Source organism: Leptopilina heterotoma, unplaced genomic scaffold (assembly GCF_015476425.1).
Source record: "Leptopilina heterotoma isolate Lh14 unplaced genomic scaffold, ASM1547642v1 Lhet_144, whole genome shotgun sequence".
In the NCBI taxonomy this organism is placed as follows: domain Eukaryota; kingdom Metazoa; phylum Arthropoda; class Insecta; order Hymenoptera; family Figitidae; genus Leptopilina; species Leptopilina heterotoma.
Genome location: NW_025110862.1, coordinates 804,957 through 828,679, shown reverse-complemented (window position 1 = coordinate 828,679; position 23,723 = coordinate 804,957). Strand labels below are relative to the sequence as shown.

General features: G+C 23.4%; 2 protein-coding genes across 4 annotated transcripts in view; one reads left to right on the top strand and one right to left on the bottom strand.

Moving 5' to 3' along the window:
* Positions 1-23,723, top strand: part of LOC122498256 (angiotensin-converting enzyme) — a 210,615-nt gene that overhangs the window by 123,795 nt on the left and 63,097 nt on the right. The window lies entirely within an intron of this gene.
* The window catches only part of LOC122498260 (proline-rich protein 4-like), a 31,663-nt gene continuing 16,880 nt past the window's right edge, over positions 8,941-23,723 (bottom strand). Inside the window, exons 1-3 of one of the 2 annotated variants that reach the window (XM_043605915.1) lie at positions 12,380-12,504; positions 10,828-11,104; positions 8,941-9,959 (exon numbers count right to left, since the gene is read on the bottom strand). In XM_043605915.1, coding sequence (XP_043461850.1) covers positions 9,223-9,959; positions 10,828-11,104; positions 12,380-12,391 — 1,026 coding nt within the window. In that variant the 5' untranslated portion in view covers positions 12,392-12,504 and the 3' untranslated portion in view covers positions 8,941-9,222. Of the gene's footprint in view, positions 9,960-10,827; positions 11,105-12,379; positions 12,505-23,723 lie in introns of those variants that run through there. The other variant, XM_043605916.1, reaches the window with a different exon arrangement.

Sequence of the window (23,723 nt, the reverse complement as noted above, 5' to 3'; positions counted from 1 at the left end):
AAAATATTTCTACTAAAATATTTTCAATAATTTCGAAATGTTTTCTAAATGAAAATTTCTTTGGTCACGTTTTTGGTCTCTTTGGAGAGTTCCAAGGAGTTATTTTTTCAGTCTACGTGATAAATTAGATTAATTTACTTTTGGAGTTGATTTTTATTGGTAGGGAAATTTTTACAACTCCGATTTCTGTTAAATTGGTAAAGTTTTGTACAATGTAACTCCGATTGCTATTAACTCCCTAAATTTTTGAGGAGCTTCTCTAACTCCTCCTGCACTCTCTCAAAAAAGAGTGAAATTTTAACTCGCCATGGGATTTTATGAGTCAGATAAACTTTTTTTGTTTCACTTCTGATGAACACAATTTAGAAACGGATTTTTACCTCGAAAAAATACTACTCTCGATGCTAGTTAGTCCATAAGTTTGGTGTAAATATTTAACTCGAAAAATTACTCCCGATGTTATTCACTCCACATGAAGTAGATTTTTAACTCAAAAAACTACTCCTGCTGCTATTTAGTCCACATGTTTGGAGTAGATTTTTAACTCGAAAAACCACTTCTGATGCCATTTACTCCCTAAGTTTTGAAGTAGATTTTCAACTGCAAAAACCACTCCTGATAATTCCCTACGTTTGGAGTAGATTTTTGAAATTGAAAAATTACTCCCTAAATTTTTACAGTGGCAACACTAGACACTTCTTAAACCAATGGCCATCTAATTTTTCGCAACCGATTTTCACTCACTGCCGAGTCGTCGACAATTGCTCCTAATCTATTTTCCGATCTCACTGATTGCTCGTACGGCTGTAGAGGAAGATGGACAATAAACGGCCTCCTCTTCCTCAAAGCAATTGGTATAGATTTATCGAGATGAATGGTAAAGGGTCGATTATCATGAACAATTGTCTTTTGCTTCGTTATATGAAACGGTCCAGGTAGTGCTGTATTTATCAAAAATGGATGTCCACTTTTTTGTTGTTTCCTCATCGGTATTCTCTGCGATCTAGCAATCACATCGTACGGATGTGGTTTCATTATTTTTATCCCATCTCTGTTTCGCGATTTTTGAACTATTATTTTGGGTGAAAGTAGCGGTGGTGGCATGTCTGTTTCGTCAATTTCTGATTTTTGAATTCTTGGCGGTAGCTGAATGAGTGATGGTCTTCGGGAAATTCTCGGTGAAGTTTCTTGGGAATTGCTTTGGAGTTTATCCGATGGGTTTGCCTCGAGATTTCTCTGGAGATGCTGGAGATTGCTTTGTAGATCTTCTTGAATGTTTCTTTGGATATTTCTTTGAATGTTCCTTTGAATGTTTCTCTGAATGTTTCTTTCAATATTTCTTTCGATGTTTCTTTCGATGTTTCTTTCAATGTTTGCTTCACTGTTTCTTTCACTGTTTCTTTCGATATTTCTTCCAATGTTTCTATCATTATTTCTTTGAATGCTTCCTTCAATGTTTCTGTCATTACTTCTTTGAATGTTTCCTTCAATGTTTCTTTCAATGTTTCCTTCAATGTTTTCTTCGCTGTTCTCTTCGCTGTTCTCTTCATTGTTTCTGGAATAATCTTCTTCTTGTTGGTTTAGCCCTATTGGTCGATTTATTGGAGGACTGATTGGAGTTGAACGATTGTTGAAATGTACTGGAGCTGATATCTGTAGACAGAGAATAATTTTTTTTAATGCTGGGAGTGTACGAATACTTTTGGAGAATAGGGGAATAATTGTAGTATGTATGGAGTGGCATTTTGTACATGTTTGCAATTGTAGTGCTTCTAAATTTTGCTTGATCTTTGGGAGATCTGCAATTAGAAATACTTCTCAAAAGTTTGTAGAAGTGGTTTTTGTAGCAGTATTTGTATCATTGTTTGTAGCAGTATTTGTATTAGTACTTGTAACAATTTTTGTAGCAGTATTTGTATCATTGTTTGTAGCAGTACTTGTACCAATGCTTGTAACAATTTTTGTAGCAGTATTCGAACAAGTATACTAATCAGTATTTGTATCAGTACTTGTATCGGTGCTTGTAGCAGTACTTGAACCATTATCTGTATCAGTATTTATAGCAGTTTTTAAAGCATTATTTGTAGCATTATTAGGCGTATTTGTGTTAATATTTGTATCAGTGCTTGTACTCTGTTATTAACTAGATTGAGGTAAAAGCAATAAATTTTTTCGCCCATAACAAATATTACAGATTGGTAAAATTATACAAACCTTGTCATCAAGATCCTTGGGGTAAACTCTGTAGGTTGTTAACTCCTTCAAAGGATTGTAAATTCCGGAATTTTTTGCACCATTAGCCTGAGTGTAGCCCGTTCGATAAGCCCGATTTCTAACACCCTCCGAATCACTCCCATCCGTTAAATTTTGAATTCTATTGTAGTACGGCGATCTCCTAGCACTGTCCGCGTACCTTCCCTGCATTATTTTTTGATACTGAGCTCTGGACCTTTCTCTAAACGTATTTCTAAATCTAGCAGCAGGTGATTTTTGAGTAGTTGTCGTTGTTACTATTTCAGTCGTTGTTTCTTCCATTTCTTCTCCACCAGTTTCTGTATAAACAGGACCATCTTGATAAAAATAATCATCTCGACTAGATCTCCTTCGATAGGAATTAGCATTCTTTTTTGGTGTATCACTATCGATTTCACTATCAACTGCATCCGCGGCAGGAATATTGTCATCAAGTTCATCATCATCATCATCGGTGTTATCATCTATGTGCGGTTGCCATGTTTTGAAATCAAAAGTCTTAGGAGTATCCATAATGGTTTTTGGCGTAACACTTTTCTCGTTTATCGATTTTTTTTCCACTGCTTCCTCATCATCGGACCATAACTTCAGTGAATCGTCATCATCATCCCAGAAGGAGCCATTCGGAAATGATTCTTCGCTTATAGTTTTGAAATCCTTGTGCCAATCCGAATAGGATTTCCAAGTGTCCTCATCTCTATATTCCGGTACTTCTTCGTCTAGTTCCTCCTCCACTTTGACAACTTTCTTCGAATCTTTTTTCTTTACGAAATTTCCATCACTCTGATAGAAGTCCTCCAGGGAACCATCTGATAATTTTTCCCCACCGTTTGTTATCCTACTGCCGAATTCATTACGAAAATCAGAATCAAAGTCGCCGAAATTTTCAATAATCTCCGGAGTTGTACTCGGACTGGATGTATTCAGTTTTTGATAGTCCGTAGGATTCGGAACTGGATAATCCTCTTCGGGATCGTCTAAATTGTAGTCGTACACAATTTTCGAATCCTGATCGTTTACTTTTGGGGGACTTTCGGAAGAATTTGTAATTTTTGTTGCATTCGAGTCGTCGTAATCGTTTTCGTAGTCCTCGACAGCTCGGGAATCGTTGTAATCGTTGTAAACTTTGGGTTCATTGTAGTCGTCGGCTCGAAGTTCTTCGTAATCGTCTGCCGATCTTGTGTCATTGTAATCGATGTATTCTTGTTCGTCTAGAGGTGTCTCGTAATCGGGTGCGTCGGGAAAGTCTTTTGATTCGAAAATTGATGTTTTTTCGTTATTATTTTGTCTGGTTGATTCGGAGCCTGGCGCTGCTTGTTCTTCGGCTATTTTTCTTGCGTTAGAATACGATTCCTTGACGGTAATTGTCATCGATGTTTGATTTCCAGCTTCTAGGGATTTTTCGACTGCCCTCTCAGCAGCTCTCTCGGCGGATCGTTCCACTGCCAATTCGGCTGCACGTTCCAAATCTTCCTTCCGCGATGCTGTCACTGTTATCGAGATGTAGATGAAAGCCACGACTATCCGCCTTTCGAGCTGTACATTCAATATTTAAATTCTTGTTACTTCAAGTATTTTACTTTTTGTTAATTTTTGAATTACAGAATTAAAAATTTATTCTTTGGAAAAATGTTTATTCTAATGAAAAGTTTCTGAAGATAATATTTCGAAACAATACTATTTCGGAAATAAATTCTCCGTTAAAAATCTAGAAAAGAAAATTCCTCTAAAGAAAATATTATTCCAAAAAGATAGTTAAAAAAAATTCTACTCTAGAAATAATTTCTCCGTTACAAAGTTCGGAAAGAATCTTTCCGAAATTTGCAATGGAGAATTTATTTCTAAAGTAGAATTTTTTTATTTCTGAAGAAAATTTCTCTTAAAAAAAATTCCCCCAAAGAAACTATTTTCAAAAAGTAGTTCCATTTGAGAAATAAATTCTCCGCTAAAAATTTTTATTTCCTAGTCAACTTCCACTTTTAAAACAAATAGAAATTCCGACTTCTATTTTGTTACTTCCTATACTTTTTTATCCTCGTCTCTTTCTTTTTTTTTTCTTAAATTGTAATCACCATTTCACTGAATACACTTGTTATTATTAATTTCCCCGCTGTTTTCTTTATGCAGATAATTTTTTTTTCGGTTAGAAAAATTCACTGGAAGTTGAATTTTATGAGACGTATATAAAATATAAACACTGTGAAGTAATAAAATTTGCGTTTCCTGTTTAAAATATAATGCACATGATGCACGTATTCACGAAAAAACGAGAGGAATTTTTGTTTATGTAATAAAATCCCCTTTTTGCCCCTCCCGATAACGAGAAAAAAAATATTGTCAAAATTAATTGGGTACCGACCAGATGTCCCATGGCTAAAAAGTTTGTAGACGATGCGCTGGTACAAAGAGAACTGGATGTTGAAGGAAAGGTACAAGGCATTATTTATACCAAGTACAACTTTCGCTGGTACAAATACTAAAGATTTTTAAAGTCCAGCTCTCGATTCGGGTAATTATCCACATTTTAAATGATCTGTATAATCCTACTTTTACAGCCATTGACGGTGCCCAAGCTCGTGCCAATTCCGCTCGTAAATTCTAACGCTATATATAGGCTTCTATTAAAATCTCACCTAATCACTTTATTTGTGGAGAAAAAAAAGACGAGATATTGTTGAAAATAATATTTATTTAGTAATAAATAATTGTTTATTGAAACAAATTTTTTATTTTATTTTATTTTACGTTTGGAAAAAGTTTTTTTATTTTGTATCCCAAAAAAAAATATTTGTTTTCATTCGGAGAAGAATTTTTTTTTTAATTAACATTCAAGAAAAAATGTTTACTTTCCTTTACGTTCTGTAAAATTGTTTTGTTACATTCAGAAAAGAATATTTTGCTACACTCGTAAAAAAATTTTTATTTTACCTTCGGAAAAGAATTTTTGTTTTATTTTACATTCAGAAAAAAATGTTTGTTTTATTTTACATTCAGACAATTTTTTTGATACATTCGGAAAACAATTTCTACTTTTTTTACATTCGGAAAATTTTTCCTTTTTGCATTCGAAAAAAAATTTTTGCTCTATTTTACATTCGGAAGAATTTTTTGGTAGGTACTTTCGGAAGAAAATGTTCATCTTATTTTCAATTCAAAAAATTTGTTGTTATATTCGAAAAAGTATTTTTACTTTTTTTTACATTCGGAAAAGAATGTTTGTTTTATTTTACATTCAGATTGTTACATTAAAAAAGTGTTCATTTTATTGTCAATTCAAAATAATTTTTTTTACATTCGGAAAAGAATTTTTGTTTTATTTTACATTTAGAAAAAGATTTTTGTTTTACTTTACATTCAGACAATTTTTTTGCTACATTTGGAAAACAATTTTTACTTTTTTTTAGATCCGGAAATTTTTCCATTTAACATTCTAAAAAAAATTTTTGCTTTATTTTACATTTGAAAGAATTTTTTCGTACTTTCAGAAAAAAATGTTCATCTAATTTTCAATTCAAAAAAATTTGTTGTTACATTCAGAAAAGTATTTTTACTTGTTTTACATTCGGAAAAGAATTTTTACTCTTTTTAAATTTGGAAAATTTTTCATTTTACATACAGAAATAAATGTTTATCTTATTTTCAATTCAAAAAAAATTTTTTTGTTATATTCGGAAAAAAATTTTTACTTTTTTACATTCGGAAAATTTTCTATTTTACATTCGAAAAAAAATTTTTGCTTTATTTTACATTCGGAATAATTTTTTGGTACATTCAGAAAAAAACGTTCATTTTATTTTGAATTCAAAAAAATTTGTTGTTACATTCGGAAAATAATTTTTACTTGTTTTTCATTCGGAAAATTCTTAATTTTACATTCGAAAAAAAATTTTTTATTTAATTTTACATTCATATTTCATTTTACACTCAGAAAAAATGTTTAGTATTTAACATTCGGAAACATTTTTCGTTACATTTGGTAAAAATTTTTTAATTTATTTTCGAAAAGAATTTTTATATTATTTTACATTCAGAAGAAAATTTTTACTTTATTATACATTCGGAAAAATTTGTTGTTACTTGAAAGAAAGTTTATTTTATTATCAATGCGAAAAAATTTTTTGTTACATTAAAAAAAAAGTGTTTGTTAAATTCGACAAAGAATTTTTATTATTCTTTACATTCAGAAAAAAATGTTTATTTTGTTTTCGATTTGAAAAAAATTTTCGTTACATTCGGAAAACGATAAAAAATTGTTGAAATAAACGAATATTATTTTATTTTGTAAAAATTATTTCTAAAGATTATTATTTTAATTTTCATATTTGAAAAAAATTTTGTTCTCTACAAATTTTTTCTGTTTAATTTCGACGATAAAATTCGTAATTAATTATGTAGACAGATTTTGTTGAAGATAAAAAAAACTTGAGAGGAAAAAAAAATTTCTAATGATAATTAATTTAATAAATAAGGGGACAAATAATTTTTTTTTCGAAGAAATATAGTTTCTGTAGAAAATAGTTATTGTAGTTAAAAAAAAATGTTGATATATTTTAATAAATTATCTAAGACGTTAATTTGTAAAATGAAATTAAAAATATAATTTAGAATTGTTTATTTAATCTTCAAAAAAGAGGAAGTATATTTGAGAATGTTTCCTCATGACATAAGAAAGTACGCAAACGTAGGTTATTACGAAGTTCCTATTGTTTTCATAGTGAAAAAGCAGAATTGACTTGTTTGTAATTATTGACATTAAAATTCATCGCATTTTCTAAATCCCATTTCGGATTACGTTGCATTACATATTTTTTTATATTACTTTATTATTCATTAGAAATTTAGATTTTTGATTAATCGCAAAATTGATTTAGATTTCAATTTTCCGTATCTTATTTATTCTCTATTTTCTTGTTTTAATTTTTGACTATTTTGTAACTATTAGTTTTGGTTTTATTTATTACTTATTTATATTATTTATTTACAAAATCAGTTTCCGAAAATTAATTTAATTGAAAATAATATAATTTAATTTTAATTAAATTTAATTATACTCTATTGAATTTTATTTTGAATACGGAAATTGAAATTAATTTAGAGAACTAATTTTAATGGAAGTCGTGACATTTTTTGTTAATTTCCATTTTTTTAAAAACTAAAATAAATTAATTAACGAAATATTGATAAAATGGCAAAATAATTGCCTCCGTTTTAGCTGAATTCGAAAATTAGAATTAGAATTTTTATAATTAATAGAAAATTAAGATTATTTAATTGATTAATTAATTATTGATTAATGAATGAATTATTATTTAATTAGTTAATTAATAATTAAATTATTAATTACAATATTAATAAATTAGCCATTCAGTGTCAATAAAATCGAAAATTATAATTATAATATTAATTAACTAATTATTAATTACTTAATTAAATTAATAATTAATAACATAATTAATAATCGAATTAAAAATCGAATTATAAATTAATTCGAAAATTGTAATATATAAATAATGATATCAGTGTATTGACTTATTGTCGAAGATGAAATCTCGAGAGAAAGGTAACTTTAATGTTTAATTCGCCGCGAGAAAAACGCATATAAGTGCAATAGTCCAGGCATAATTGTTGTAATAAATCCGCTACGATTGGTTGCAACTCTCATCTCTAAAATTTCAAGTTAGACTCAAATGAAAGTCATATTTTATTACTTGTCAAGAAACATTAACAATATTAATTACTACTGTTATTTGAAATATATTTCAAAAATTATCGTTTTTCGTATTGAATTTGTCTCTTCTAATAATAATTGCAGTAAATTAATTATTAATTAATTTATAAATATAAATTCAATCAATATAAAGAATTACAATTAATTATTTATTATTTATTTGTTGTATTTCTTTGAATCAATTTTTCACTAATTAATTAATTAAAATTAAATAATTACAATTCAAAATAATTAATTAGTTGCAATTAAATTATTCTAACTTATCAATATTCATTTAATTAATTAATGCAATTAATTATTAACAATTTGTTTATTGTGATTCTAAAAATTTAATTTTTAAAGTCCAAGTGAATGAAATTAATTAATAATATTTAAATATTGCAATTTATTAATATTAATTTAATGTTGTTGAATTTTGGGCAATTGATACCGCCCCAATGTTTGCAATTAAGTAATTATTTATTTATTTATTGCATTTTTATTAAATCAATCTTTAAAGTCCGAGTTAATGTATAATAATTATTTAACAAAAATTTAATAATTACAATTAAATAATTAGTAATTACATTAATGTAACATATCAATATTAATTGAATAATTACAATTAATTAACAGTAATTAAATTACTGTAATTATTAATAATAATTTAATTTCTTGAATTAATTAATAATAATTAAATTATAAAGAAATTTTTTTCGATTTTTGGAAGATGATGGAAAAATTAAAAAAGAATAACTTTTTTAATTTTTTATCATCTTCCAAAAATCGAAAAAAATTTCTTTATAAATACTATAATGGAATGAAAAACTATTTCAAATAATAATTAAATTAATTTATTATTATTTATTATTAATTAATAGTAATTAAATTACTTTATCAATTAATTTATTTAATTAATTGTAATTATAATAAATTTATTAACGTTAATCGATGTTGTTAATTAAAACGTCTTGTTATAATTTAAGATAAATTTTGAATTTATTTAACTAATCAATTTTAAATCTATAAAATAATTTACAAAATTACGTTACGAGTACAATACAGATTTGACAATATTCGCAGTGAATAATGAACTAATTAATAATTAATTATTTTTACAAACTATTCTATTTTTCTATTTCTATTTTCTCACTACAATACGATTTTTTAATTTCACCTATTTTCTCTAGTAAAAAAAAAATAACAATAAATATTCGCAGTGTAATTGAAAGCAAAAGTATCTAAAAAAAAATTCTTATTTCTTACTTTTCCTCATGAACTTGTGGAACGTGTTCGTGACTATTATCACTATCACCATGACCGTAATCTTCAATTGGAACGTGAACATGTTCTTCAACTGGATAGGGAACGGGTTTTTCCACTTCGACCTTGACCGGAACGGGAATATTTTTCTCGACAAAATAGGGAACATTTTTTGCCACCGGAACTGCGTATGGCTGTAAAACGGGAACAGGCACTGGTCTTTGTACCGGCACTTTTATCGGATAGTGAACAATTTTTTCAACTGGAAATGGTTGTGGTACTTTTTCGGTAAATTTCACTGGTACGGGAATATTTCTCTCAACGGGAAATGGTTGTGGTACGGGTACTTTAACTTGATAGGGAATTTTTTTCTCAACTGGATATGGATCGGGAATGAAGATTTTTACGGGTATGGGACGTTCTATTGGTACGTGAACGGCGTATGGAGTTCTTTTTATCACTGGAATGGGTTTGGGAATTTTCACGGGCACTTTTACGAAAACCTTGACTGGAACTGGAATTTTACGCTCGACTGGATAGGGTTCGGGAACTGGTACTCTTACCATGTAGGGAATATTTTTTACCACCGGATAGTGAATGGTATTTTCCACTGGAAAGGGGACGGGAATTTTTTTCACAATTGTTAGTGTTTTGACGACGTCCTCGCGAAGATGCTGGGTGAGAATCTCTTCGTTTTGACTCGCCTCTGCTTGTTGGTCCTCTGGAAAATTGCCCTCTGAAAAATTTTCTAAAATTACTATTTTTTTTAAATTACTACTTTTAGTTTTTTTTTTTTTTTACAGTAGCAGATATTTTGTTATTTTTTATTGTTATTACTAGCAAATTGTATTCTTTAATTGTTCGTTTAATATTTAGACAATAAAAATCTGTGTATTCTGAAGAAATAAATAAATTCTAATAATTCCCTTTGGGGGGAATCGAACCCCTGACACTCGGTTCACAATCATGCGCGTTAACGACTACGACTAAGAGCTACATTACAATTTTTAATATTTTATTGTATTATATTTTTCTTTTTAAATAATTTTTTATATACAATAATATATATTCTACTGCATAATTTATTAATATTATTTTTATTAATAATTATTATTACTAATTACTAATAGTTGATAATAAGACCTAATATTAATTTCTAATGACATAATTTATATTTTTAATTTTTAAATTATTTCTTATTATAATTATATAATTTTTATTATGAGTTAATAAAATATTTTTATATTATTTTTCGTAAATAATAAACAACATTTGTTTTTTAATTTTAAATTATAAGAAACATATTTGTTTTTTATTTTTAAATAATAAACAATTTTGTTGTTTAGGCTATTTAAAAAATTTTAATACTAAAAAGAAAGGACATGTCCCGTTTATAATAAATAAATAAATAAAAAACGTAATTAATTAAAAAAAAACTGTTTTTTATTATTTAAACAATAAAAAACGTAAATAATAAGAAACAAATGTTTTTTAGTTATTTACCAAAAAATGGACGAGAACTAATTTTGATTTTAATTGAAAGGAAAATTTTGAAATTGTTAATTATTGGATAAATGTCATATTATTATTGAATGAAGAGAGACCTTTATTTTCTTGATTGGCCTCAGTTCGATCGATCCTTTCATTTTCTTTGACTCTTCCAATTTTCTTGGCCGATGGGAATTTAATAGAACTCGTTTCATTACGCTCCACATTTTCATGACGGTATTTTGTATTCATTGGCTGAACTCGAGTAACGACGTATCCAATCTTTCGATTTGATTCCTTGTCATAAATGTATTCGAGTTTTTTGATTTTTGGCGATATTTCACCACTCGTGAATGTTACGATGAATAATGCCAGCACTATCGCTGAATAACTCTGTTTAAAATTCCAAAAAGTTGTAAATTTTAATTTTAAAATAAATAATTGCTAAAATAATAAAATTAACACAAAAATTATTTTTAATTTAATTTTACCAATAAAGTATACAGTAGAATAATTTTAAATTTAATTTACAAAAAAAAATCTTTGAAAAATTTATAGAAAAACTAATTAAAAATTTAATTTACAAAAAAAAATAATTTTACATTTAAAAAACTAAAAACTGAAAAAGTGAAAACAAAGAGTTATTTTTGAAAATTTTTTTTTTACTGGTTTTTTTAAATTAAATTTTAGATTTTTCATATTTGATGTAAAAGTATTCGAGAAATTGTTTAAAAAATTAAAAATTATTATTTTGAAAGATTATTATGTTATCCACTATAATTAAAAAATTAATTTTCACAAAGGAAATTCATTTTTATATCGCAATGGAACATAATTAATGTTTAATTAACACGTCGGATGGTATATAAGAAAATCGTTTTAAATAGAGAGTTTCGATATGGTTCGTCTATTATAAAATTCGAATTCACGATGAAAAAAATAATTAATTTATAAAATTTCGATCTATTCTATAATTTTTTTTTTCCATTCAAACATTGATTTGAAAAAGACAATGTAAAATAAAAATAAACAAATATAAATAAATATAAATAAATATAAATAAATATAAATAAATATAAATAAATGTAAATAAATAATAAATATAAATAAATATAAATAAATGTAAATAAATAAATAATAAATATAAATAATTAAAAAATAAGTATAAAAAAATAGAAATAATTGTAAAAACGATTATTAATAAATATAGATAAATAAAAAAACATATTGCGTAAAAAATGTGAATTTATTAAAAAGAGTAGAATTAAAAAAAAAGAAATTTGCAAAGTACAATATGTTATTTGTTTTGTAGACAGTCGAAAAGATTCAAAGTGTTGAGAATAAGCGAATTTATTAAATTTCACGAGAGTTAAATGAACAAAGGGCTTTTAACCGTATCAATTGAGCGAATAAATTAAATGAACAAACGGAAATTCTCACAATACGAGAAACGTGGGAATTTAATCGTTTAAATCCGCAGTAAAATTTTTTTTTTCAACTGCAATTTTCCATCTCTTGTTTTTCATTATTGAATTTTTTTTCGAATCACTCACGATTGATTTTTATTCATGATTGAATTTTTTTTTTTGAATTTTAATTCGCATAAAATTTTATTCACATCGCGCATTACACTCGCGTTAATGTTGGACGTGGAAAAGGAAAACGTACCGTGTGTCCCATGATTAAAAAATAAAAAAAAATTTTTTTTTTTGAAAATTTAAACAATAGAGAAAAATTGGAATTGAACGATTTGAAATGAAACACTTGTTGTAAGATGAGGTTTAATTCTTTTTCAAGACTGACCACTAGCATCGGTATGTTTTCCCTCTTTATATGACCAATTATAGTGAGATGCAGCCAAGCAGAGCTTTTCACAAGAGATTCTTTCTTGGAGAGGCATCTCTTTTTCACGAGATCGGACATCGATCTCGAAAAGAGAGCGAAATTCGCTTCTTCTCATACACTGAATGCGAATATGTTTATTCGGATTTTTCAGCTGCAGTGAATTTTTCTTGTTATTTTGTAAAGTATGAGAAAAAGTATTCCACCAATTTATAAAAGTTATTGTCAATCGAAAAATAATTTTTTATGAATTTTCCAAATTTTTGATTAATTTTATTTTTTGTAGTTTTAAAATTATTGAATATTTAATTATTATTAATTATTAAATTATTATTAAATGTTTTAAATATTATTATAGTATGCTTTCTTCTATAAAAAATTTTGTTTGACTGATCTAAATTAATTATTTTTCTCTTGTTTATTTATAAAAAATAGAAAATTGTTAAAAAATTATTATTAACAAATAGTAAATAAATACCCATTTTATGCATAATTTTTATTTCTCAATAACAATATTGTTCACAAACTCATTCTTTTATTTTGGGAAAGAAAACATTACATATTCCCGTTTCTTAATATTTTTGTAGAAAATTTTCAATTTTCATAAGTAAATAATTTATATCATTTCTATTTCACGCGTGAATTGTTGCTTGTAAAATATTAAACTAAATAATAAATTAAATGCGGGATGAAGTTTGTAAATAATTAAATAAATAAATGAAATAAAAAAAATATAAATAAATATTAATATTATATTATAATTATAATAAATATTTATTTATTATTTATTGAATTTATTTAATATTATATTACACGAAATTGTGAAATATAATTTATGAACAAACGGAAGTAAAAGGGAATTTGTTAGCACTCGAGAAAAATTTTAATTGCTACAAAAGACAGACAATGAAAGTAGAGTAAATATCGTGTTTATGCGATTAAAATATGTCAACACTTGGAAACTAATTAAAGATTTCAGATAACTTTCTATTATTACTTCTCCTAGGCTTTTAATATTTCACTTCGACTCCACCCTTCACATTTTTATACACGTATGAAATAGTTGGAATAACACACGATTCCCATTGAGTTCAAGCTCAGGTCAAGTGCAATCGTAACGATATGGCATAATGACTTTCGCCATTCTATTTCCAACATCGCTAATTTTTTTTACAGTAAAAAGAATAAGATAAATGTCATTTCCAATAAGTACAGTATTTAATGAAAAAAAAATTTTATCACCTTTTTTATTTTATTAAAAAAAAGACTAATCTTTTTTATTTTAATTAAAAAAAACTAATCTTTTTTTAACGGATTTTTGTTACTATTTTTTTAATTCATTATATTTATTTTCTTTTTATCCCCACGTAGAAAAATTACATGGAAATAACCCCTGGAAATTCCATAAAATTTCCGTGGAAATTCAGTGAAAATTCTGCAAGTTTATTATATTTTAATATTGTTTTAACAAATGTTAAAATATTATTAAAATAAAAAACTTACAGAATTTCCTTCACTTTTCCCTGATTTCCAGACAAAATTTTGAATTTTTTCCCTGACTCGGAGTTATTGATATCTTCATGTTTTGTATTAATTAAAATTTCCATAAAATTTTTCAAAAAAAAAAAAATTAAATTAGGTATTTACAAAAATTTTAATAAAACCCTTCCCAAGAATTTAATTATTTTTACAAGTAATAAAATTTTTCACATAAATTCAATTATTTAAAAAAATGTAATAAAATTGATTCTGTGAATTCAATTATTTTCATAATTAATAAAAGTTTTCATAGGATTTCAATTCTTTTTAATACAATTTTAAATAAATTTCTCAAAAAATGTAATTATTTTCAAAAATTTTTTGCAAGGATTCAATTATTACATTTCACAAATAATGAAATTCTTGGCTGAAATTCAAATATTTTCAAAATCTACTATTTTAATCAAGTTTCTTAAATGAATTCAATTTAAGAAAAAAATGTAATTAAATGCGTTGCAAGAATTGAATTATTGTCATAAATAATACAATTCTTTACAGAATTTCAATTATTTAAAAAAAAAATGTAATAAAAATTCTTTACAAGAATTCAATTATTTTCCTAAATAATAAAATTCTTCACAGGATTTCAATTATTTTTAATACAATTTTAAATAAATTCTTCGAGAAATGTAATTATTTTTAAAAATATTCAAAAATCAATTATTTTTTAAAATTCATGCTATAATGTTTTTAATATTCAATTATTATGTGAAATTTTAACTGAAATTCATTTTTAAATCAATTATTATGAGAAAATTCTACGAGAATTCAATTATTTAAATACAAAAAATAAATAATTTATTGAAAAATGAATGTTTTTCAAAATTAAATCCTCATAAAGAATGTTATCAAGATATTTTTGAATAATTGAATTTTTTTGCCGAATTTTAATAAAATTTTCAAGAATAATTACATTTTCGAGGAATTCGATTAAAATTGTATTGAAAATAATTGAAATTCAATGATGAGTTTTATTATTCATGAAAATAATTGAATTTAAGTAAAAAAATATATTATTTATGAAAATAATGTAATGTTTGCTTTAAATTTTACTAACACTTTTTTTAAATAATTGAAATCTTTTGGAAAATTTTATTATAAAATAGTAGATATTGCAAATGATTGAATTGATAAAAATTTTTGAAAATAATTGAAATTTTGTCCAAGAATTTTAATAAAATTTTTGAAAATAATTGAATTTTGGAGAAGTATTTTATTATTTTTAAAGATAATTGAAATTTTGACGTGGCATTTTTAAAAATTTTTAAACATAATTGTATATCAGCGAAGAATTTTATTATTTTTGAAAATAAATTGAATTTCTGCAATCATTTGTAACTTCTTATAAATTCAATTTTTTTCAGTACTTTAATAAGAATCCTTGATTTTTATTTGAATAAAATAAAAAAAAATTCTTTTCTACTTATAATTGAAAATAAATTGAAATAAACAATAGAATAAAAAATAAATAAAATGAAAATAAATAAAATTTAATAAAAATTCGGTAAAAAAATTAAAATCGGATAATAAAAAATACTCTCTTCCACTTATTTATTATAAATAATATAATTAGAGTTAAAGATTTATTTTAATTGTTATAAATTCCTAATTGGGAGAATTATAAATTGAAAACGATTTGAATATAAATTATTTTTTCAAAAACACCGCTCGTGAATAATAAGGAAATTTTCCTTCATTTTACGTTAATAAAATTGATTTAATAAACAAGTTAAAGAGTGATTATTGTGTCGTTAAACTCATCTGAATCTTTTTAAAGCGATCATCATTATATTGTATATTGCAGGAGATTTAGAATTTTCACAAATAACACGCGATCATCATTCATTGTGAGATCAGCGGATTGAAAGTAAAATCAGAGAGTACAGCATATATACACTTCACACGCTAAGAATTTAATGCATCAGATATCGCATTATATTCAGTGCATTTATGAGGAATTATAGTCGGGTTGAACACTTTGGTTAATTTCCCAACTTATTCTCTATATATATGATATTCATTGCTCATTAACATTTTTCAATTATATGTGGGGAAGTAGCGGAAGTGGAAAATTAGTTGATTATCTTCATAAATAGCAAAATTCTTCGACAAAATTCAATTATTTTCAGGAATTTTAATAAAATTTTCACTGCAAATTCAATTATTTTCATAAATAATAGTATTTATCACAACAATTCAATTATTTTTAAAATAAATAAAATTCTTCGAAGAAATTCAATTATTTTCAAAAAATCTACAAAAAATTGTCCTCAACATTTCAATTATCTTTATAATTGAATAGCAAAATTTTTCGAGAAAATTCAATTATTTTCAGGAATTTTAATAAAATTCATTGCAAATTCAATTATTTTCATAAATAATAGTATTCATCATAAGAATTCAATTATTTTCAAAAGTACCTAATAAATTTCAATTATTTCCAAAAATTTTAATAAAATTCATGAAACAATTTCAATTATTTAAAAAAAAATTTTTTAATTAAATGATTCTCAATATTCTACTACTTTAATGAAATTTCCCAAAAGAATTCAATTATTAAACAAAAATTTTAATAATATTCTACAAGCACATTCAATTATTTTCCAAACAAATAAAAATTTCCCAGGAATTCAATTATTTAAAATAGAATTTGCATAAATTTTTTCGAAAAAATCAAATGTTTTAAAATTTGTCATTAAATTCTTCGCAGTAATTCAATTATTTTTATAGATTTTAAAATTCTTTTCAGGGATTGAATTATTTTCATAAAAAATAAAATCATTCAGAGAAAGGCAATTATTTTCATAAATAACAATATTATCACAATAATTCAATTATTTTCAAAAATTTTAATAAAATTCATTGTAAAATTTCAATTATTTTTAAAAAAAATTTTATTAATTCAATAATTAGTATTGCTATTATTTTAATAAAATTTCCCAAAAGAATTCAATTATTTGAAAAAACAATTTTGACAAAGTTCTACACGAATATTCAATTATTTTCTAAAATAATGAAAATTTTACAGGAATTCAATTATTAAAAATAGAATTCCATAAATTTTTTCGAAAAAATCAATTGTTTGAAACTTTTTTATAAAATTCTTCGCAATAATTGAATTATTTTTATAAATAATAAAACTCATTGCAGAATTTTAATTATTTTTAATACAATTTTAATCAAATTCCTCAAAAATTTAATTATTCTTAAAAATGTTATTAAAATTCGTCGAAAGAATTCAATTATTTAAAAAATTGTTGATATAATTATATATATAAGAATTCAATATTAAGAAAGATTCAATTATTCAATAAATTATCTATGTTTGTATTCAAATAATTGAATTCTCTCGTAGAATTTTCTAATAAAAATTGATTTAAAAATTAATTTCAGTTAAAGTTTTAGATATCTAATAATTGAATTTTTGAGAAGTTACTAATAATTTTAATTTTTACAGAAATAATTGAATTTTCTAAAAGTTTCAAATTAAAATCTTTAAAAATTTAAATTTTTTATATTTTTAATTAAAAATTCTATGTAATTAATTTTTTTCAAAAAGCTTAATCAAAATTTTCGAAAATTATTTCCAGTTGTTATTTTCTATAATGTATATTTAATTGAAGAATTTCCGAATAATCGAAATTTCGTAAAATTGAATTTGGAAATTCTCAAAAGATTTGATGAAAACCTAATAATTTTTAGAGTGAATCAGAATATTTTTTAGGGTCAGGGAAAAAGTCAAAATTTTTTCTGGAAATCAGGGGAAAAAAATTAAATTTTTGTGGCAACCCTGATAATAAATAATAGTTTTTTAAAATATGTAAAATAATTAAATTAAATAATAAATAATAATCATTAATAAAAAATATTGTAAAAAAACTTATTCTTCTTTCATTTTTGTATGATGTTTATTTCTCTTGAAAGTATGCAAAGATCCTTTTTTTGTAGTTCAACTATTTTTGGTCATAATGTTCAGTGGCACGCGTAAGACGTTATTTCCGGCATTATGAAAGCATTATTAATTGCATATTTATCTTTATACTCGCAGTGCAGTATTGAAACGGTCAAGAACTTGGTCTTGTATTTATATAACATGAAATTTATTGTTATGAGTAAATGTTAGAAGTCGATCGATATTTTTCTCTTTTCACTTACTTTCGCAAATGTCATGTATATATATTCAATATTCGTTCGTCTTTGTTAATCTTTTCTTTGAGTACAAAAAGACTTAAAAAAATTTTCCATTTTTAATTTTTTCATTTGTTCTTAAATGTATAATTTTTCTTTACAGTTTTTTTATTTATTTCTAATTTTCATTCGTTCATTTTAATGGTTGTTTATATTTAATGAATTATTTTTTAATTTCATTATTTATTTTTTCTTCACTTACTATTTATTAAGTATTTTTTTCTTTATTTATGATTTATTTTTCTATTATTTAGTATTTTATTTATTTTATTTTATTTTATTTAGTATTTCTTTTATATTTTTAATAATTTTTTTCATATTTATTTATTTATTTAAATATTTCACGGGTAATTAAATTAAATTAATAATTCTTTATGCAATTCGTTTAAATTATTAAAATCACTTAATACACTTAATTCAGATTCTTTTGCATCTACGAGTAAATTGTTTATGGTAATTAAAATATTATCCAATCGTTTAGTAATAATATTTCCTTTATAGATATAAGATATTCGAGATGAAATATAAAATTATGAAATAAATTGAATGAAAATTAAATGTATAGCAATTATTGGAAAATAATTAGTTTTAAGGACGTTGATGGAATTGAATTCTCGTAATATGGCTTTTAGAATTATTTTATTAGATTAATTAAGAAAATGAAAGATTTAAATTATCTTTCTAAATTTCTATACATTCTTACGTGTCTGTTAGTTTATAATCGTTAAATTTCGAACGGAATTTCGAGATGTTTATATGATAAAAGCAAAAGAATAGGAAGTTAAAACACAGTGTGGAAGTGAATTCCATTAAAACTCTATTTTATACATGAAATATGTGTTTCCTCGTTTATTTCAGAAAATGCATTTCGCTGAAAGAGACTTGCATAACTTATTCTCGCCTTCCACATTACATTGTAACTATTGTTTATCTCAATAGTTTATAAAAGAACGAATTTAAACTACAATTTCTCTTATGTATAATTTAGATTATTTTTTTTTTCTTTAAAAGAAAAATGTTTTTCGCTTTTTTAGTTTAGTTATTTATTATTTTGATAAAAATCGAAAAATATTTTAATTAACAATAAATAACAAATGTAAACTATTTACTAAAAATTATTTTAAAAATGGCAAAAATTTCTTAATTTGATTTTTTTTTATTGTAATTAAAAATTTAATTTAACTTTTATTTTAATTTAAAATTTAATTTAATTTTAATTTTAATTTTAATTTTAATTTTAATTTTAATTTTAATTTTAATTTTAATTTTAATTTTAATTTTAATTTTAATTTTAATTTTAATTTTAAATTTAATTTTAATTTTAATTTTAATTTTAATTTTAATTTTAATTTTAATTTTAATTTTAATTTTAATTTTAATTTTAATTTTAATTTTAATTTTAATTTTAATTTTAATTTTAATTTTAATTTTAATTTTAATTTTAATTTTAATTTTAATTTTAATTTTAATTTTAATTTAATTTTTATTTTAATTTAAAAGAAAACATTTATTTTGAGGTGACCTGCAATTTTTTCTACTTTTTGAGAAAAAGACGAATAGACAAAAAAGTTTTAAATTGAAAAAGATTGTACCTAACTTTTTGTCATTCTGCACAAAAACAGAGTTTCAAAAGAAAATTCGTTTTATAAAAATATTTTTGTGGTCGCTATTCTATATTTATTTTTGAGGAAAAGTTTTTCTAGGTTGAGAAAAATGTCGACAAACTTTGTGGCATTTTTATTTATATACACACGGTTTATAAAAGGGAACTAAAAATATAATCATTATTTCGCATCGACGACGCTTGAAATATAAACTATAAAACTTGGAGTTATTATCGCGAACACGGTTTCGAAAGTTAATCATCTTCATATTCAGTGATCCATGTCAATTCTGAAATTGAAAGTGTATACATTCAATATTCTTCGTATGAATGGAGACAATATTTTCAAACAAAGTTGTAGGTGTGATTGTTTTATTCGTTTTTAATTGAATTATTTTTATTTCTATACTTTTCTCAATCGTAATTTGTTATTTTATTTATAATTTTGTAATTTTTGGAATTTTTCTCTCCTTTTATTAATTTTCCAGAATTATTTGCAATTTTGTAATTTTATTTTGAACTCACAGTGTGAATTTAATTTATGAAATTAAGAATTTTTTTAAAAAATAATTTATATTTCTTGTATTATAATATTTTTATTAATAAATTTAAAAAGTAATTAGTAAATTAATTGAAATAAGTAATAAATACTAATTTATTTAATATTATTTAGTTACAATTTATTATTTATTCTCAATTAGTAATAACTAAATAATAAATTGTGACTAAATAAAAAATTATAAATTGATTTAATTAAATAATATAATATAGTAATTAATAATTGAACTAAATAATGTCTATATATAAATAATCATTAATTAGTTAAAATTTGTTTTTTTATTTATTTATTTACATACGGGTCAAGCCCTATAATTCAAATTAATAAATAATTTAAATAATAAATTAATTTATTATAAATTAATAAATTTATTAATAAAATAATAAATGAATAAATTTATTCCAGGAAGAAAATTTGATCATAATTAAAAGAGTATTTTCTCTGTTCGAAATATGAATCAATATTTTTCTCCAATTGTTGCAAAAAATTCGTGAATATAATTTAAGAAATCTATTATTTTGATAGAAATTTTTTTTATTTATTTATTTATAAATAAATGCTGCCTCCTTTATCGGCAGCAGAGAGATATCAAGAAGTTCGAGAATTTTCCACGAAGAGAAAGGTGTCTCCTTATTACAGAATCTATTCGAAATAAGAATATTGTTTGACTTCTTTTTTGTAAAACACAAGTTTTTGTTTATTTAAAAAGATTTTTTCGATTTGTTCTCTTAATAAAAAATTCGTAGATTTTTTTTTGGAATTTATTCAAAATTATTAAAATTATTCAAAGTCATTTCACTTAGGAATTTCTTAAATTATTTTCAAAAGCAATCACGCGAAAAAAATACGCGAAAGCTCTGAGATAAAAAAAAAGATTTAAAAATCCCTTTGTTAAAAAAATTTTATTTATTAAAAATTTGGCACAAATATTTTTATGGATATTTTTAAATGACAAAATTGAGTAGAGCTTTTGGTTATAAATTTTATACACTGTCAGAATATGTTTTATAGCATAAAAAATTGCATAAACTACGAAATTAAAAAAAAATTTGGAAAAAAATTTTAAAAAAAGAGAAAAGTAAAAGTAAAAGTAAAAAAAAAAAAAAAAAAAAAAGAAGTAAATAAAAAATATATAAAATATAGAAAAAATATAAAAAGTAAAGAGAAGTAAGTAAACAATAAAAGAAAGAAGAGGAAAGTAAATTAAAGAAGAAAACAAGTGAGGAAAAGTAAATAAAAAAGAAGAAGTAAAGAAAAGTAAATATTTTTTCTATACATTTCTTTACTTTTTTCTTCTTTAATTTACTTTCCTTTACTTCTTCTAATGTAAAACAAGTAAATAAAAAATAAAAGAAGTAGGAAAAGTAAATAAAATAGCAAATAAAAAAGGAGGGAAAAAATAAAAAAAAATTTTTTTCAAATAAAATTTGAAGAAATTTTTATATTGTCACTTGATACAGTTTACATTGCATTCCAAATATGAAAGTTGTTGAAGCATCCTGCCAATTTACGCAAGAGTTAGAAGCGCAATAACCACGGGTTTTTACGATTTTTGTGTAAAAGTATAACTTTCATTATCGAAACTACATTATTTATATAAGTAAAATATAGCCAATGCGCGATATTATTGTCGTTATTAATCTGTCCCGTAAATCACAGTAGAGGGAAAAAATATGAAAAATGCAAAAAAGAGAAAAAAAACAAGCGAAAAAATTGCGAAAATTCACGACATAATCTAAAATCTGATGCGTAAGATTTTATGTATTCCTATATCGTAAAATGGATCTATGTTTCTATTGTGCGCTACATTATTAGTCATTCAAATGGACATAACGTAGATCTCAAATGGAATCGTTTCGCAAATTGGAATTTCGAATTTATATCTTGATTATATCATCTGTTATATATACGTATATATCTACAGTTGGAATGGTCTTTCTTCATATTTGCACATTTCTCTCTCGAAGATTCGTTTCTTTGGTTAATTTTTCTTTCCTGGTTCTTAACGATCAGAATCTTTTCTTCACTTCTCTTTTTTATTTTTTATTTCCTTTTTCACTTCTCTCTTCTTTTTTTTCTTTTCTTTTTTACTTCTCTCTTCTTTTTTTTCTTTTCTTCTTTTCTTCTTTACTTCTCATCTCTTCTTTTTTTTCTTTTCTTCTTTTCTCTTCTTCACTTATCCTTTTTTTTTAATTTCTTTTGTTCTCTTCTCTCTGGAAAAAGAAATTTAAATAAAAAAAAATTTCGATTTTTGCAAAAAGAAAATGTTTTTAAAAAGACTCAACTTAAAGGAAAAAATAAATTAAAATTGTTATAAAAATTAAACGGTTCGAAAAACCCCTAATTAAAAAATTAATAATTAATTAAACCATTAATTGAAAAGACTAATTATTAAAAAAACTAAAAATTGATGTAATAATTTTATGGGACAAACTAACAACTTAAGAAAGAAATAATTGAAGAAAAAAATAATTGAAATCAGTTATTGAAGAAAGAAAATTTGTAAAAAAAACTAAAAATTACTGAAATCATTTCTTGAAGAAACCGACGACTGAAGAAATTTTTTTATTAGAAGAAATGAAGGATATACTTCCAGAAACTAATAATTAAATAACTAATAATAATTGAAGAAATTAATAGTTAAAGAAATGAACAAGTGACAAAATCATTTATTCAAGAAATTGATAATAATTAATGATAGAAAAAATTAAAGAATCCAATAAATAAATATATTGAAAAAACTAAAAATTACAACAGCAGTTTTAATTAATTACAATATTGTAAATTTAATTATCTCAAAAAATTGTAGTTTCAATTATTAACCCCAGTAGTTTAAATTATTTGCAACAACATTAATTATGAATCATTATAATTGTACTTTTAATTAGCTGTAAAATATATCGTTTTAATTAATTACAAGTGCAATTTAAATTAATTATAGTTGTAGTGTAGTTTTAATAAACTGCCAAAGTTGAATTTTTAATTCATTAAACTTGTAATTTTAAATAATTTGCAACTGTATTATTTACCAATATTATCAAAAATAGAAGTTTTAATTAATTTCAATTGTAATTTCAATTTATTGCAACAGTAGTTGTTTTTAATTATAAAATTTGTAAATTATTGTTTCGAAAATTGTAGTTTTAATTAATTGCAAAATTATTCCTTACAATTAATTACAATTTCAATTTTTAATAAATTTATAATTAGAAATTTTAAAGAACTTAAATTTTTGAAAAATTTTAATAATTCAAAATATCTTCTAAAATTAGTTAAATTTG